Genomic DNA, 17,154 nt, shown 5'->3' with positions numbered 1-17,154 from the left:
GTATTTTGTTAAGGATTTTTGTCTATGTATATCAGGGATTTCAGTCTGTAGTTTTCTCGTGATGTCCGAGTCTGGTTTTCATATCAAGATACTGGCCTCACCAAATGAGTTGGGAATTGTTCTCTTCTCTCCTATTTTCCAGAAGAGTTTGCATAGAACTGGTATTACTTTTTGCTTGAATGTTTGGTAGAATTCATCATTGAAGCCATCTGGGCCTAGAGTTTTCTTTGTGGAAAGATTTTTGACAACAAATTCAATTTCTTTAATAGACATAGGGTTATCTGGGTTATCTATTTCTTCTTGAGTGAGCTTTGGTAGTTTGCCTTTCAAGGAATTTGTCCATTCCATTTAAGTTTTCAAATGTATGGGGATAAAGTTGTACTTTGAAATGCATCAAGAATTTAAGATGGATTTGTGGATGGATAGAGGAGTGAATAGATAAGTGATAAGGCAAATATAGTAAAATACTAACTGTAGAAACTATACAATGGTGGATATATAGGTGTTCATTTTAAACTTGTTCAACTTTTCTAAGTGTTTGAAAATATTCATAATAAAATGTAGGGGGGAAAAAAGGAGAGGAAATATAAAATAATGGTTTAAGGGCATGATGCTGAAACCAGACTACCTGGGTTTGAATTCCTAAGCATTCCCATCTAAAAAAAATGGGAATGATAACAGTACCTACTTCATAAGTTGGTTGAGAGGATTAAATGATGTAACATGTGCAAGGCACTTAGAACAGTGACTACCAGATAGTAATCATTTTTTAAAGGTGAGTTATTATCTTTTGGAATAAAGGGAGATTTGGGCTTACCTTGAGAAACTTTTGCTGAAAGAAGGACCTGCAAGTAGACAATGGAGAAAAGGGGCTAAAGTAGGGGGTGGGGGTGGGGTAAGCAGATGACTGCAGAACGGTCATCCTAGGGCTAGTAACTCCATAAGGGAAGGAGGTGAAATTTGCAGGTTGCAGCAGCTGACAGCAGCAGTGCAGGTGTGCCTGTGCCCATACCATGCCTCTCCTTTTGTACTCTGAGGGAAGGACACATTGGGTTCCTAATGTCTGTTAAATTAGATAAGTAGGTCTGCTTAGATGCTAGGCTTTCAGACATGTAGACAGCCGTCCAGAAGCCACTTCATGCCCATTTCTAGCCCTGCCACCTGAGCTCACCCTCCCCCCAGACATGGGGAAAACTTGAAGCATGGGTTAGGATACCGCAGCTCAGGTGGCTAAGGTAGTTGTGATGGTGGCTATCTGAAGTAGGGTTGAGATCCTGGTCTTTATGGCCCCTGGAAGAGGTTGCGGAGCCAATTGGCTCCTCTTTGGTGCTGTTAAGAGAACTAAAATCAGCACACACCTAAATCCCTCATGCTTCATGCCAGTTAGTTCTGCATATATTATCAAAGTATTTCATTTAACAACTATATGAGATACATTATAATAGGATCCCCATTTTACAGCTGAGAAAGCTGAGGCTCAGTGAGATCACACATCTTGCAAGTGGTGAAGCTAGGATTTGAACAACATAATGATAATTAACATTTGAGTGTCTACGGCGTACCATGTGCTGTTCCAGGCGCTTTACGTATATCAACTCATGTCGTCCTCAGAGCAATCAAGAAATAGATACTGTTATTATTATGATCACTATGAAATAGCTGGGGGAAATGAGCTAAGAGAAACTCAGTAGTTGGCCTGAGGTCACACTCAGTGTGGGATTTGAATCCATGTAGTGTGGCCTCAGAGGCCAAGCTCCTAGTTGTGCTACACTGCCTCTCCAAAAGCTGATTGCAAAGCCCAGGCCCTCCCCACTCTGGCAGGATGCCTTCTAGCAGTATAACTTCCACTAGGGCAACAAGTTCCTACCACAATCAATCTCCATCTGCAACAAGCCGTGGGGATATCTGCCTCTTTGATTCAAAGAGTGCAGACAATTTACAGCAACCTAAGTGGCTCAGTGGGAAAAAAAAGTAATGTGATACTGGGGACTTGAGGAGATTGAGAGTTGGGACAGGACTTTGGTTGGGCCACTTCTATTTACTGAGCCCTTTCCACAGGGTTAGACAGGGCATGGACAGGAAATCCTGGCTCCCACTGTGGCAAAACGAGTAATAGTGTCTTTGAAAGCAGGGACATCTTACAAGGGCATCAAGGCAGAATCTAAGTTGGACAAGTGGTTTTTGCTGCTCTCACATGACAGGTACAGGCAGGGACTGCTCTGGTCCTGTGAAAGCAGTGAAACCTCATCGTTTCCATGGCTACTAACATCCAGAGCCTCCTATGTGCCGAGTACTGTGCTAAGCATTCTCTGTACACATCCCATTTTATCCTCACTCCTGGGAATCCAGCAAGGCTAGATAGCCTAGTCCTTATTTGCCAGACAGGAAGCTGAGGTTCAGGGAGGTGACATAACTACCCTCAAATAACAAGTATCTTAGCCAGAATGACTGACAACCAGGTGTCTTACCCCCAAAAGGTAGTAAAATTTTTTTTTTACTGAGGCAAAGTTAATAAAACTTTGAATGGGACCAATAATAGCATTGGAGAAAGCAGGACTTTGGAAGATCAGTGAGGTTTAGGGAAAACTGTGCATTCCCGTTGGGCTAAGTTCTGAGTCACTAGGTAGAGGGTACGGAATGCTGAAATCAGGGAGAATGTCAAAGGCAAATTTGCATTAGGCTTGGAGCTAGAATAGGAAGGCAGGGACATTTTTACAAATGGCATATGTGGCTTGGGCTGCAGCGAAAAGAATGCTTGGGCAAAGCCCTTAAGGACAATATGCCCAGGGTGAAGCGTCTCCTCCTGTAATATGGGGGATGAGTGCTCCCCAGAAATAAGCCCACCTCAGCCACTGTCAGCGGATCTGGAACGAGGAGGAAGGGCCCCTGCAGTACAGGGTGGGCTGGGATAGGGTTGCAGCAGCAGGAGCTTTAGGCCTCCAAGCCCCCCTCAAGGGCTGCGGCTTCCAAGAAGATGCTTTCTATGGTGGAAGAGGCAAGAGGAACGAGCGGGTTCACTGGGAAGAACGAACAAAGAGAGTTTCTTTACAAGAGCCAGAACAAACAGCGAACATGCTAAACTGGTTTTTAACGTGGTTTGGGAGGGGAGTGGAGAAAGAGAGGGAAACTCAGAGCTTCTAGACCACATTGTCCAGGTCCTTGAGTGCTGTCTTAGACTCTGCGTGCCCCCAGCAGCCCAGCAGGCCTCCTGACAGAAAGGCAGCCCTCTAGGTACATAGTTCTGTAGCCCGTATGGGAGAGTAGAAGGAGCCAGCTGCGGGGGCGGGGAAGAGGGGGTGGGCCTGGCCCAGGACAGGCTCCTGACCTCTTTACCTTTCTGAAGCCATCTATATACCTGGCTGCCCAGAGCTCCCTAACTTATCAGGATTTTGCTTTGCAGGACTTTCCTGGGGACAAATGGAAGCCAGTAACAGGAAACAGGAAGACCAGCCAGTCAGGGAGGTAAGTGCCCGCTCTGGGAGTTGGGGTGAGTTAGTACCTCTGAGGCTTCTGTGGAAACTGGTAAGGTTTTCTATTTGCTCTGTTTCCTTTGAGGAACCTTGTCTGGTGTCAGTACAAAGGCCTTGATGCCGTAAGATGTAATCCAGCCTGCCCACTAGGCAGCTGGGCTATAGACCAAACTGATGGGTAGCACATTTTGGAATACGTAGTCAGGAGTATTGTGGGACATTGTGCCCATCAGCTCAGAGGCCTGAGGCAGGTGCCCAGGCACAAGGACATGGGGACCAGACCATGCTAAAATACAGATGGAAGGCATAAACTATGCTTGCCTTCCCAGCAGCCACTGGGTGGTTGGAGGGGCCAGAGAGGAGGTAAGACTGTCCAGCTACTGCTGTGCCTTTGCCTCAGAGTGTTTCTTGGGTTCTGCCACCTTTCTTTTTATAGGGCTTGTTGAGAGCTTAAGGTCTGTTCATTAAAAACCCAAGGCAGATCATGCTAACAATAGGGTAGAATTCCTAAAAGAAGTCAGGGACATTTTTACAAATGGTATGTATGGCTTGGGCTAGAGGGGAAAGAGTTGCTTCTGCAGAGCCCTTAAGGAAAAAAGAATGCCCAGAGTGGAGAATCTGTTCCTGTAATGTGGGGAACATGGCACCTGGCACTTATGCTCCAAAGACATGAGCCCACCTGTCATAGGTGACCATGCGGAGGAGACAGTTACCTCCTCCAGGTTGCTCTCCATCAGTCTGGTTGGAACCCCTCTTTTGTGAAATTGTTTGATATACTCTTTCAGCCAGTTCTTCTCCAGGACAAGAGGCCCATAAATTATATTGATTCTTTAACTCAAACTCCAGGAATAAAGGAGGGACAGGGAAGATGGCTCTTAGCTGTGCCTCTGTGGGGGCACCTAGGGAGAGGGCTAGAATCTGGATCCCCTGACCTCTGAAAAGCCCAGGGTTCTTTCCAGGGGCCTATATTATCCCCTGTGATTTGGTGGTATAGTCAGGAATAATTTGGGCTTTCTTTTGACTCCAAAGTCTGGGAAACCTATCGGTTTTCTAGTTGGCAATGGAAAGAGAGGAAGCCAACATTTACTGATCACTAAGTAAGTGTCAGTCACTGGGTTGGATCTTTTTATACCCATAATCTCATTTATTCTCCACAAGAGTTAATTTTACTACCTATTTTATAGATGAGGTCCAGAGAGGTTATATAACTTAGTTGAGGTCGCACAGCTAGTAAGTGATGGAGCCAGGACTCAGACCCAGGTTTGTCTGGCCCCAAAGTTCATGCTTTTTCCATTATAACTGCTTCAATTAGGATCCCTAAGGAAACCCTTCAAATGGACCCCTCAGTATCATGTCTCAGGAACCTAAGGCCTGGGTGGGGACACTGTGGGATTCTATGGCTGGCCTTGATTCCCCACTGTTCTTGGAGAAATCATCTCAGTCTAGTGGGTCTGCTCAGTTTCCCCTAATAGACTGAGACTGTCGAGAAAGGAGACCACACCTTGGTCATGGATGTATTCTCCATGCCTAGCACGGTGCCTGACACAGAGAAGTTGCTCAAGATGTATTTGTCATTTGCTTGCCAAATGAAGAAACAGAGCCTCCTCCACCACTGAATAGGTGAAATGACACAAAAATAATAATGCCAACTAACATTTCTTGAGCACGGTACTCTATTCTAGGCACCATTCAAAGCGCTTTACAAATATTTATTTACCACCATAACCTTAAGGGGTAGGTACCGTTAGTTTCTTCATTTGACCGAGAGAAGAAAGTGAAACACAGATAGATAAATTCAGTTGCCTAAAGTCCCACAGCTAGTAAGTTGACTAGACCCAGGTAGTCTAGCTTCAGAGACACTATACTACGCTATGGTGCTTCTCCAAGATGGCTGTCTTACTAATCAGCCAGTCAAGGAAGAGGACTTTATTTAAAACCTAGTATATGTACTGCCTGTTTCTAGGCAAGCAGGGAACTATTAGAGGAAGAGCATCAGGAAGCATAATGCCTGCCCATCCCCAGCTTGAGCAAGGAAGACTAATCCACACAAAGTTAAGTAGCAGTAATAATAAATTACCACTTGCAAAACAACCTATGTGCCACTAGCTAAGTTACACATATCCTGTTTTATCTTCCCCCAAACTGTCAGGAAGGCATTATTATAACTAGGGCAGTGATTCTTGAACTTGAATGTGCATTAGAAATACCTGGAGGGCTTGTTAAAAAAAAAAAAAACCCAGATACATGGTAGCTCCCACCCCGCCCCCAGGGAGTGTGATCCAGTAGGTGTGGAGTGGGGCTCAAAATGTGTATGTCTAACAAGCTCCCCAGGTGATGCTGATGCAGCTGGTCCTGGGATCACACTTTGAGAACTGATGACTCAGATAAAGAATCTGAGGTTCAGAGGAGCTAAGTAACATACTCAAGGTCTCACAGATACTAAAGGGACAAGCCAGGTTTTCAACTCAGGCTAGTTGCTATAAGATGAAAAAGTGTCAAATACATGGTTTAAACAAGAAAAGCCTGGCACATGGTAAGGGGCCAACACATGATAAGTATCATTGTGCCCTATTTAAGTTCACTGGAGGGTAAGAAAACTAAAGGCTGGGGCCTACAGGAGGAAAGGCCCAGAGGGGAAACTAAGCAGGCTGTATTGGAGGAATAAACCCTGCTGGTTGTTAAGAGTTCTGGCCTTATCATTAAAAAGTCTACAGATAACAAATGCTGGAGAGGGTGTGGAGAAAAGGGAACCGTCCTACACTGTTGGTGGGAATGTAAGTTGGTACAGGCACTATGGAGAACAGTATGGAGGTTTCTCAGAAAACTAAAAATAGAATTACCATATGATCCAGGAATCCCACTCCTGGGAATATATCCGGACAAAACTATAATTCAAAAGGATACATGCGCCCCTATGTTTATAGCAGCACTGTTCACAATAGCCAAAACATGGAAACAGCCTAAGTGTCCATCAACAGATGAATGGATAAAGAAGATGTGGTATATATATACAATGGAATACTACTCAGCCATAAAAAAGAATGAAATAATGCCATTTGCAGCAACATGGATGCAACTAGAGATTATCATACTAAGTGAAGTAAGTCAGACAGAGAAAGACAAATACCATATTATATCACTTATATGTGGAATCTAAAATACGGCACAAATGAACCTCTCTACAAAACAAAAACAGACTCAAAGACATAGAGAACAGACTTGTGTTTGCCAAGGGGGAGGTGAGGAGGGAGAGGGATGGAGTGGGAGTTTGGGGTTGGTAGATGCAAACTATTACATTTAGAATGGATAAACAAGGTCCTACTGTATAGCAAAGGGAACTATACCCAGTCTCATGGGATAAACCATAATGGAAAAGAATATAAAAAAAGAATGTATATATGTGCATAATTGAGTCAGTTTGCTGTACAGCAGAGATTGGCACAACATTGTAAATCAACTGTACTTCAATAAAAAAAAAAGTTCTGGCCTTGAAGTCAGTCTGCCTGGGTTCAAATCCAGGTTCTTCTGTGCTCTAGCTGTGTGAATTTGGCAAGTGGCTTTCTCTCCCCCCGCCCCCCGCGCAGCTCCTCTCTTTCACCCCACCCCATTGGTTTCCTTATTTGTGAAATGGGGTAAGAGTGCTTACCTCCTGTGACTGTTGTGTGGAATAATTGAGTTAATATATGTAAAGCATTTAGGACAAAATCTGGCACCATAAACCCTCAGTAAATGTTAGTTGTAATAAAGGAGGAGGAGGAAGAGGAGCAGCAGCAGCAACAGTAACAGTAGAGAAAAAGGGTAAAGAGTGAAGTATTGCACCAGGATAGTTAGGCCTTGAAAACTAGGTAGGATGGCAAATATGGAAGCAATTGAAGGTTATTGATCAGGTAAGTGACATGGTAAATATGGCACTTTAGATAATTTGGCAGCATTTGCAGTCTAGATGGGTTGAAAAGAGACCAATTAGGGGCAGTGATCCAGGCATGAATGAGTGTGGCCTTGGATTGGGAAGGTGGGGGTGCAATGGGAATGTAACAGAAGGGATAGATAAATATGTGGATATTTTGGGGGAAATGTTTATTGCAAAAGCAATATTACAGGAAATTAAAAACAGAAGAAAAAGTATCTTTTTTTTAACATCTTTATTGGAGTATAATTGCTTTACAATGTTGTGTTAGTTTCTGCTGTATAACAAAGTGAATCAGCTATACATATACATATGTCCCCATATCTCTTGCCTCTTGCGTCTCCCTCCCTCCCACCCTCCCTATCCCACCCCTCTATGTGGTCACAAAGCACCGAGCTGATCTCCCTGTGCTATGCGGCTGCTTCCCACTAGCTATCTATTTTACATTTGGTAATATATGTAAATCCATGCCACTCTCTCACTTTGTCCCAGCTTACCCTTCCCCCTTCCCGTGTCCTCAAGTCCATTCTCTACATCTGCATCTTTATTCCTGTCCTGCCCCTAGGTTCTTCAGAACCATAGAAAAAGTATCCTTACTCTTACCACCCTAACACCCTGATTGTTTTCATTTCCCTGCCAGCCTTTATCTATAGGTGTAGAGATTTGCGGGTGTGGGGGTGGGTCATGATTATAATAACTATGTAGATGTGATTTTGTGTGTCCTGCTTCTTTTTTCCCCACTAAGCATTACTTGGTGAACAATTTTTCCTGTTGCTATAAAGGCTTCCTCCATAGTTATAAATTTTAATGGCTGCATAATATTTCAGCAGCTTAATGTGCCCTAATTTGCTTAATCATTCCCAAATTGGTGGATAATTAGGTTGTTTCCAATTTCTTGCTATTATAAAGTAATGCTGCTGAAAAATTTTGAGCAGCTATAACCTTTTTCTCATTTTGAATTATCTCATTAAAAACAATTATACAGAGTTGGGATTAGTTGTTGAAAGAAAATTAGCATTCTTATTGTTCTTGATATATTTCACCAAATTGCTTTCCCTGGAGGTGTTTTACTCTGCCATTAACAATATATGAGAATACCAGTTTCCCCTAAAATTTGCCATCATGGAAAGTTTTCTTTTTCTAATGCAATAGGTATAAATGGTACATATTATAATTTTAATTTGCTTACTTTGATTATTCTGGTTTGAACATTTTTCATGTATTTATTTAATATTTGCATTGATTCCCGTATGAATTGTTGGTTCAGATAATTTGCTCACAAATACGTGACAACTTTTGAGAGAAAAGTAGAAAGAACTTGGGAATGAAAGGAGTTAAGCCAAAAATAATTTTCTGCCCCAGTGACTTTAGAAAGAGAAAATTATTGACGTAGTGGGGGCAGGTGACAAGGGGACCTGGTGTGGTGGAGATAATAAGTTTGAGTTGGGATATGTTGAATTTAAAGTTAGTGAGGAAGACAAGGGGATGCTTTTGAGGAGCCCTGTTGATCACCCAGCCAGCGGGGGTAGGATGAAGAAGAATAGCCAGCAAAGGGGATTGAAGGGGCAAGCATCTGGAGTGGTAAGAAGGAGAAGTATGCCAGTGTACCATCACAGACGATAAGGAGAGGACTGATATTGGCTTTGACGGTTTGGACGCACAAGTGACCTTCGAGAAAGCAAACTTAGTAAAATGGTGGGCATAGAAAGTAGATGGCATGATGGTCTGTAAAGGGGATGCATAGAGAAGAAATGCACACAGTTTTACACATCCTAAATTTACCTTTTAAGTGAGTTTTGGTAAATTTGCATGCTATGCAATCATCACCACAATCCAATTTTAGAACATGTCCATCTCCCTAAAAAGATCCCTTTTGCTCATTTCCAGTCACTCTCTATTCCACACTCAGCCTCAAGCAACCACTAATCTACTTTCTGTCTCTATGGATTTGCCTATTCTGTACCTTTCATATATAAATGGAATCATACAATATGTGGGCTTTTGTGTCTGGCTTCTTTTACTTAGCAAGCTTTAGCAGTTCATCTTTGTTGTAGCATATATCAGTATTTCATTCCATTTTTTGCCAAGTAATATTCCATTGTATGGACATACCACATTTTATTTATCCATTCATCCATTAATGGACATTTGGGTTGTTTCCACTTTTTTTGTGAATAATGCTGCTATGACCATTCACATACAAATTTCTATGTGGACATATGTTTTCAATTCTCTTGGGTATATATTTAGGAGTAGAATTTCTGGGCCATATGATAACTCTGTTAACTTTTTAAGGAACTGCCTAACTGTTTTCCAAAGTAGCTGTACCGTTTTACACTTCCACCAGCAAAGTAGGAGGGTTTCAGTTTCTTTTCATTAATTTTAATACAATGATTATGTGTTACTGTGTGATTTGGAAAAGGATTTAAAAGAAGAGTGCTTGAAAAGACATTTATACATTTTAAAATGTTTAAAAAGAAGTTGGCTAGGAAAAGGAAGGGGAGAAATGGGGTGGTAGTTAGAGGGGGAGGTAAGGTTTAAGTTAGTGGTTCTCAAAATGTGGTCCTAGGACCAGCTACCTCAGTATCACCTAAGAACTGAAGTAGAAATGCAAATTATTGGACCCCACCCAGACCTACTGAATCAGAAACTGGGACATGGCCCAGAGATATGTGTTTTAAGAAGTCCTTCAGGCAATTCTGATGCAAGCTAGATATGAGAACCTCTGGTTTAAGTGATGGTTTGATCAGGATTTGGGAAACTGGTTTAAGTTTAAAAACAGAAAGGAGAGGTCAAAGGAAAGGGAAAGAATATTTATGCTGAATATGGAGGCAGCAGATCATAGTTTATGATCTCAAGGAAGATGAGAAGGACTAGGAAAGGTCAAGGGCAGAGATGACATTTAAAGAGGAGAAATCCTGATGGAGCTTCCACTCACCTTCCTCCCACTACACACACATTTTTAACATTTCTTACGTCATTTCTGTCACAACTGGAATGATGGGTGTAGGTGGGAAAATCAAATGTATATTCTTGAGCCACTCTCTGCCTGGAAGCCTGCAATGAATTTTAATTCCAGGTAGTTACACTCTTGGTTGTCTCCCTCCACAGTTATTTAGTTTGCATGCAGAGAATGCAAACGCATTTTGATATTAGCAGGAGGGAGAAAAACACTGGTGAGTAGATCTGCTGGGAGAAAAAGCTACATAAATGTGAAGCATTTAAAAGCCCAAAGAAATTATTTTCTAGATTATCTCATTTGGTTTTCCATACTTATAATTGCCTCCTGCGATCGTTTCCATTTTTCTACTTTGCACAGACGTTTAGAATGTGTAGAGTATATATATATATATATATATATATATATATATATATATATAACCACAGTTAATCCTCACAGAAACTCTGTGAAGCCTTATTTTTCCCATTTGACTGATAAGGAAGCTGAGACTCAGGAAAGGTATTATTATACTATTATTAACAACAACAACAACAAAAGGTATAATAGCTAACATTTATTAAGTGTTTACTGGGTGTCAGGCACTGCTCTAAGCATTTCACATGAATTAATTTATTTATTACTAATCATGACCCTATGAAATAGTTACCATTCATTGACCCAGTTTTACAGATGAGGAAACATACTCACAGATAGATTAAAGTCACTTGCCCAAGGTCAAACAGGCATCTGACTCCAGAGCCCATTACTTCTGGGATTATACAGCAAGTACGTGACAAAACTAGGCTACTCCCCAGGTTTTTCAGTTCGCAGCCTAGGGCTCTCTTCCTTCTTTTTATCATACCACATCATGAGCAGAGTGTGGAATATCCAGTACACATTTCCTATTTGCCAATTGAGTAAAAGAAAACGGATAATTCAGAATTGAATCTCATTTTATTAGAAATAGTACACTTTTCAGGAAGGCTTTACCAGCTAAGAAGAATGCAACCTTCAGAGGCATGAAAGGATTTGTCAAAGAGTGTGACAAAGTGAATTTAAATACTTGGATATTAATTTAATCCTGGGTACACAAAACCTATTCAAGGAAAATTATAAAACTCTAATGGGAGAAATAAAGACATGAAGAAATGCATAGCTATACTCTGCTTCAATTTGGGAAGACTAATATAGTAATGATTACAATACTCCCTAAGTTAATAATATATAGATGTAATGCACTACCAATTAGAGTCACTGTGGTATACTTTGTAGAACTTATCAAATTCACCGTGAAATTTATCTGAAAGAATAAGTGGGCAGGAAGACCAAAGAATACATTTATTTAAAAAGGTAATGGTGGTTCAGCCAACATCGTTCTCAATGCTGAAAAACTGAAACAGTTTCCACTAAGATCAGGAACAAGACAAGGTTGCCCACTCTCACCACTATTATTCAACATAGCTTTGGAAGTTTTAGCCACAGCAATCAGAGAAGAAAAAGAAAAAAGGAATCCAAATCAGAAAAGAAGAAGTAAAACTGTCACTGTTTGCAGATGACATGATACGATACATACAGAATCCCAAAGATGCTACCAGAAAACTACTAGAGCTAATCAATGAATTTGGTAAAGTAGCAGGATATAAAAGTAATGCACAGAAATCTCTTGCATTCCTATACACTAATGATGAAAAATCTGAAAGAGAAATTAAGGAAACACTCCCATTTACCATTGCAACAAAAAGAATAAAATACCTAGGAATAAACCTACCTAAGGAGACAAAAGACCTGTATGCAGAAAACTATAAGACACTGATGAAAGAAATTAAAGATGATACAAACAGAGGGAGAGATATGCCATGTTCTTGGGTTGGAAGAATCAACATTGTGAAAATGACTATACTACCCAAAGCAATCTAAAGATTCAATGCAACCCCTATCAAACTATCACTGGCAATTTTTACAGAACTAGAACAAAAAATCTTAAAATTTGTATGGAGACACAAAAGACCCCGAATAGCCAAAGCAGTCTTGAGGGAAACAAACGGAGCTGGAGGAACCAGACTCCCTGACTTCAGCCTATACTACAAAGCTACAGTCATCAGGAGAGTATGGTACTGGCACAAAAACAGAAACATAGATCAATGTAACAGGATAGAAAGCCCAGAGATAAACCCACGCACCTATGGTCAACTAATCTATGACAAAGGAGGCAAGGATATACAATGGAGAAAAGACAGTCTGTTCAGTAAGTGATGCTGGGAAAACTGGACAGCTACATGTAAAAGAATGAAATGAGAACACTCCCTAACACCATACACAAAAATAAACTCAAAATGGATTAAAGACCTAAATGTAAGGCCAGACACTGTACGACTCTTAGAGGAAAACATAGGCAGAACACTCTATGACATACATCACAGCAAGATCCTTTTTGACCCACCTCCTAGAGTAATGGAAATAAAAACAAAAATAAACAAATGGGACCTAATGAAACTTAAAAGCTTTTGCACAGCAAAGGAAACTACAAACAGAATGAAAAGACAGCCCTCAGAATGGGAGAAAATATTAGCAAACGAATCAACGGACAAAGGATTAATCTCCAAAATATATAAACAGCTCATGCAGCTCAATATTAAAAAAAAACAAACAACCCAATCCAAAAATAGGCAGAAGACCTAAACAGACATTTCTCCAAAGAAGACATACAGATGGCCAAGAGGCACATGAAAACCTGCTTAACATCACTAATTATTAGAGAAATGCAAATCAAAACTACAATGAGGTATCACCTCACACCAGTTAGAATGGGCATCATCAGAAAATCTATAAACAACAAATGCTGGAGAGGGTGTGGAGAAAAGCGAACCCTCTTGCACTGTTGGTGGGAATGTAAATTGATACAGCCACTATGGAGAACAGTATGGAGGTTCCTTAAAAAACTAAAAATAGAACTACCATATGACCCAGCAATCCCACTACTGGGCATATACCCTGGGAAAACCATAATTCAAAAAGAGTCACATACCACAATGTTCATTGCAGCTGTATTTACAATAGCCAGGGCATGGAAGCAATCTAAGTGTCCATTGACAGACGAATGGATAAAGAAGATGTGACACATATATACAGTGGAATATTACTCAGCCATAAAAAGAAACAAAATTGAGTTATTTGTAGTGAGGTGGATGGACCTAGAGACTGTCATACACAGTGAAGTAAGTCAGAAGGAGAAAAACAAATACCGTATGCTAACACATATATACGGAATCTAAAAAAAAAAAAAATGGTTCTGAAGAACCTAGGGGCAGGACAGGTATAAAGACCCAGACGTAGAGAATGGACTTGAGGACACGGGGAGGAGGAAGGGCAAGCTGGGACTAAGTGAGAGAGTGGCATGGACATATATACGCTACCAAATGTAAAATAGATAGCTAGTGGGAAGCAGCCACATAGCACAGGGATATCAGCTCGGTGCTTTGTGTCCACCTAGAGGGGTGGGATAGGAAGGGTGGGAGGGAGACGCAAGAGGGAGGAGATATGGGGATATATGTTTATGTACAGCTGATTCACTTTGTTATACAGCAGAAACTAACACACCATTGTAAAGCAATTATACTCTAATAAAGATGTTAAAAAAAAAAAGGTAATGGTGGTAGACTTACCCTATCAGATTTTAAAGTCTGTCATAAAGTGACAGTCATTAAAACCATATGATAGTGGGTTGAAAAAAAGTCAAACAGTGAAATTAAATAAAAAAGAGAGATTCTAGGAACAGATAGTAAGACTATAGAGCACACTGGATGCAACCGTGAACTGCGGAAAGCAATCATCTGTCTTCAATAAATGTTGGGAACTGTAGGTATCAAATATGGAGAATAATTAACTTAGAGCCACAGTGCATACAATACTCTGTAGTAAATTTCAGAAAGCAGACCAATGGACCAGCATATTCATTCCAGCTATGGATGGAAGATAAATTTGTGCCTGTTAAACGGAGGATATCATCAGAGACAAGATGGATGGTTTCAAATATTTAAAAGTTGGGGGAAGAAACCTTTGTACAACAAAATGTAATAAAAAGCTAAATAGCAGAATGAGGAAAATGTCTGGGGTCAGCATCACAGATAACAGTTGACTGTCCGAAAAATATAAAGAATGGATACAGATGTAGAAGGTCGGCTTTCAAATTCAGCTTCACAAAAGGGCAAGGAAAATGAACAGCCAATTTACACATGAGGAAATAAAGGCAGTAAAATCACTTCCTGGAAAAGTACAACCTCTCTACCAATTAAAGAAGTGCAAATAAAAACAACATCAAGGTATCACAACCTGCTTATTAAATTATCAACAATTAATGGAAATTATAAATAGAAATTACAAAACCCTATCTTGACAAGACTTAAGGAAACAGTATGTGTTTTGGGGAGCAGTATAAATTGGTTCAGTTTTCCTAAAAGACAGTCTAGAAATATGTGACAAGAGTTGCAAAACTGTACATACTCCTTGATCCAGCATACCCCCAAGGAAATAACCTAAAAAGGAAAAAGTAATTTTTTAAAGATATTTAAAGTAGTGCTATTTATAATCATGGAAAATATTTACCAATCTAATATATCATCATGATGGAATAGAATATAGCCATTAACAGTGACAGTTATACAAATATTGGGTCTTACACAGAAATGGGTACTTGTAATAATATTAACAACAAAAAAGGATAAATTCTAAACTCACATGTTGAATCTGATAGTAGCCTTGCACAAAGAAGATTCAGAAAGGCATCTGGTAAAATGTAAATAGTTGGAGTTGAATGCACATGGTGTTCTTTGGGTACATGTCAAGTTGCTGGAATTCATAATAAAAAAGAAAATCTGAAGAAGAGGCAGCCCACATTGGTTTGATTTAGGCCTGCAAAGTTAAAGATCAAGGGCTTTAGAAAAATCCCCATACCAATGACAGACAGTGTTACTTACCAGACATGCTTGATCTCTCTGTTAGCTAGAATTTGTTTTGCTAGAATTCTCCATCAACCGGCACTTCTGCTTATCTAAATCTGTGAGAACTTGACACTTCTGAGGGGGTACATCACCAGACATTTGTGAATCTTCAAATTTGTTACCATTACTACAACATAGAACCTCTCCACCCCAACTAATGAACATTTTATTATCTGACTCAGAACCATTACTTTCTCAAGACCGTTACATTTCTCTTCACTTCCATCATCGGCACTAGTTTGCAAATAGTTTGCATTTCAGTGCCATTATTCACAGAGAAGCACATATTCTCTCTACCATGGTTACTGCACACCTATGTACCTTGTTAACAAATAGAGACCTATCAAGCCACATTGAGATGGGAATGCCAAGTGGTTGACTAGGCTCCCTCCTTTGCTTGGTGACTTGCCCTACAAACCAGTATTGTGAGGCCTTGCAAGTCAAATTCATACCCTTTGCAAAATGACCAGTTATTACACTTCATGGCTCTTTAGGGCTACTCTCAAAGGGTTAAAACCTCAAATGTTAAATACGTGCATGCCAAAGAACTACTCTATGATAATAATTGTCATTCATAATTGAGCACCCAGAATGCCTTTTAAACTGAGATAAAATCATGTTCTTTATAACTTTGGTATTAAGTCTATTCCACTGTATTTTAGGTCTTCGAAATTTAGTACATTAATATCTGGTATATATGAGGACGCAAATATACAAAAATTGCTCTCTTCCTCTGGCACATCCGTTGTTTAATGATGGCGGGGCACCGAATTTCATTAAATAGCATCAGGATTCCCAGAGCTTTATGGACCTCCCATTATTTTATTTTGTAAATCTTCATCGCACTTGTTACATGGAGTGGTATGTATATAGTTAATTAAAATGCATTTAGTTTTGAGAGTTGTTGTTGTTTTTTTTTTTTTTGGCTGCATTGGGTCTTTGTTGCTGTGCATGGGCTTTCTCTAGTTGCAGTGAGCGGGGGCTACTCTTCCTTGCAGTGCACGGGCTTCTCATTCTTCTCATTGCAGTGGCTTCTCTTGTTGCAGAGCACGGGCTCTAGGCACACAGCCTCCAGTAGTTGCAGCACACGGGCTCAGTAGTTGTGGCTCACGGGCTCTAGAGCACAGGCTCAGTAGTTGTGGCGCGTGGGCTTAGTTGCTCTACGGCATGTGGGATCTTCCCGGACCAGGGCTCGAACCCGTATCCCCTGCACTGGCAGGTGGATTCTTAACCACTGCGCCACCAGGGAAGTCCTTGAGAGTTTTTTTTTAATGGCTTTATACCTCTTAAGATACCCTGATGAGTTGGGAACCTGGTAGATAATGACTGTTTAGAGCAGTGGATCTCAAAGTGTGATCTGGGACCAGCAATACCATCATCATCCTGGGAATTGTTAGAAATAAAAATTCTCCACCCTGCCCCAGACCTACCAAATTAGAAATTCTGGGGGTAGGACTAAGCCAACTGTGTTTTAATAAGCCTTCCAGGTGATTCTGATGCATGTTCAAGTTTCAGAACCACTGCCTATTAGAGAATAGAGCCTCAATAACCTCGGCCAGCCTGATCCTCCATTAAATTGTTCTCATGGATATCAAACCCTCCAGGCCCCTCCACAATGTGTTACGTGCCCCTAAAATGTCTTTTATTAAATCTCTTGAGAAGGTTATGAGAATGCTGAAGAGGCAGCATGTTGTGCTGGCAAAAGCATGGGCATTGGAGTCAGATGGACCTTAGTTGTAACTTCTCCTGGCTGCTTATTCTCTTTATGTTCCCTCAGTTGTTTAACCTCCCTGAGTCTCATTTCTAACGTGGGCAAGAGAATACTCAGGCTGGAAGATT

The 17,154-nt window shown here is 40.7% G+C and overlaps 1 protein-coding gene across 9 annotated transcripts in view; it reads left to right on the top strand.

Moving 5' to 3' along the window:
- Window positions 1–17,154, top strand: part of SHROOM4 (shroom family member 4) — a 201,905-nt gene that overhangs the window by 163,970 nt on the left and 20,781 nt on the right. For all 9 annotated transcript variants that reach the window (XM_082375984.1, XM_082375991.1, XM_082375983.1 and 6 more), the window contains one exon: window positions 3,401–3,462. In XM_082375984.1, coding sequence (XP_082232110.1) covers window positions 3,401–3,462 — 62 coding nt within the window. The remainder of the gene's footprint in view (window positions 1–3,400; window positions 3,463–17,154) is intronic.

The sequence above is a fragment of the Balaenoptera borealis genome, assembly GCF_965194805.1.
Source record: "Balaenoptera borealis genome assembly, chromosome: X".
In the NCBI taxonomy this organism is placed as follows: Eukaryota; Metazoa; Chordata; class Mammalia; order Artiodactyla; family Balaenopteridae; genus Balaenoptera; species Balaenoptera borealis.
The sequence above is the reverse complement of the archived record's forward strand: the minus strand, read 5'-3'. Positions and strand labels throughout refer to the sequence as shown.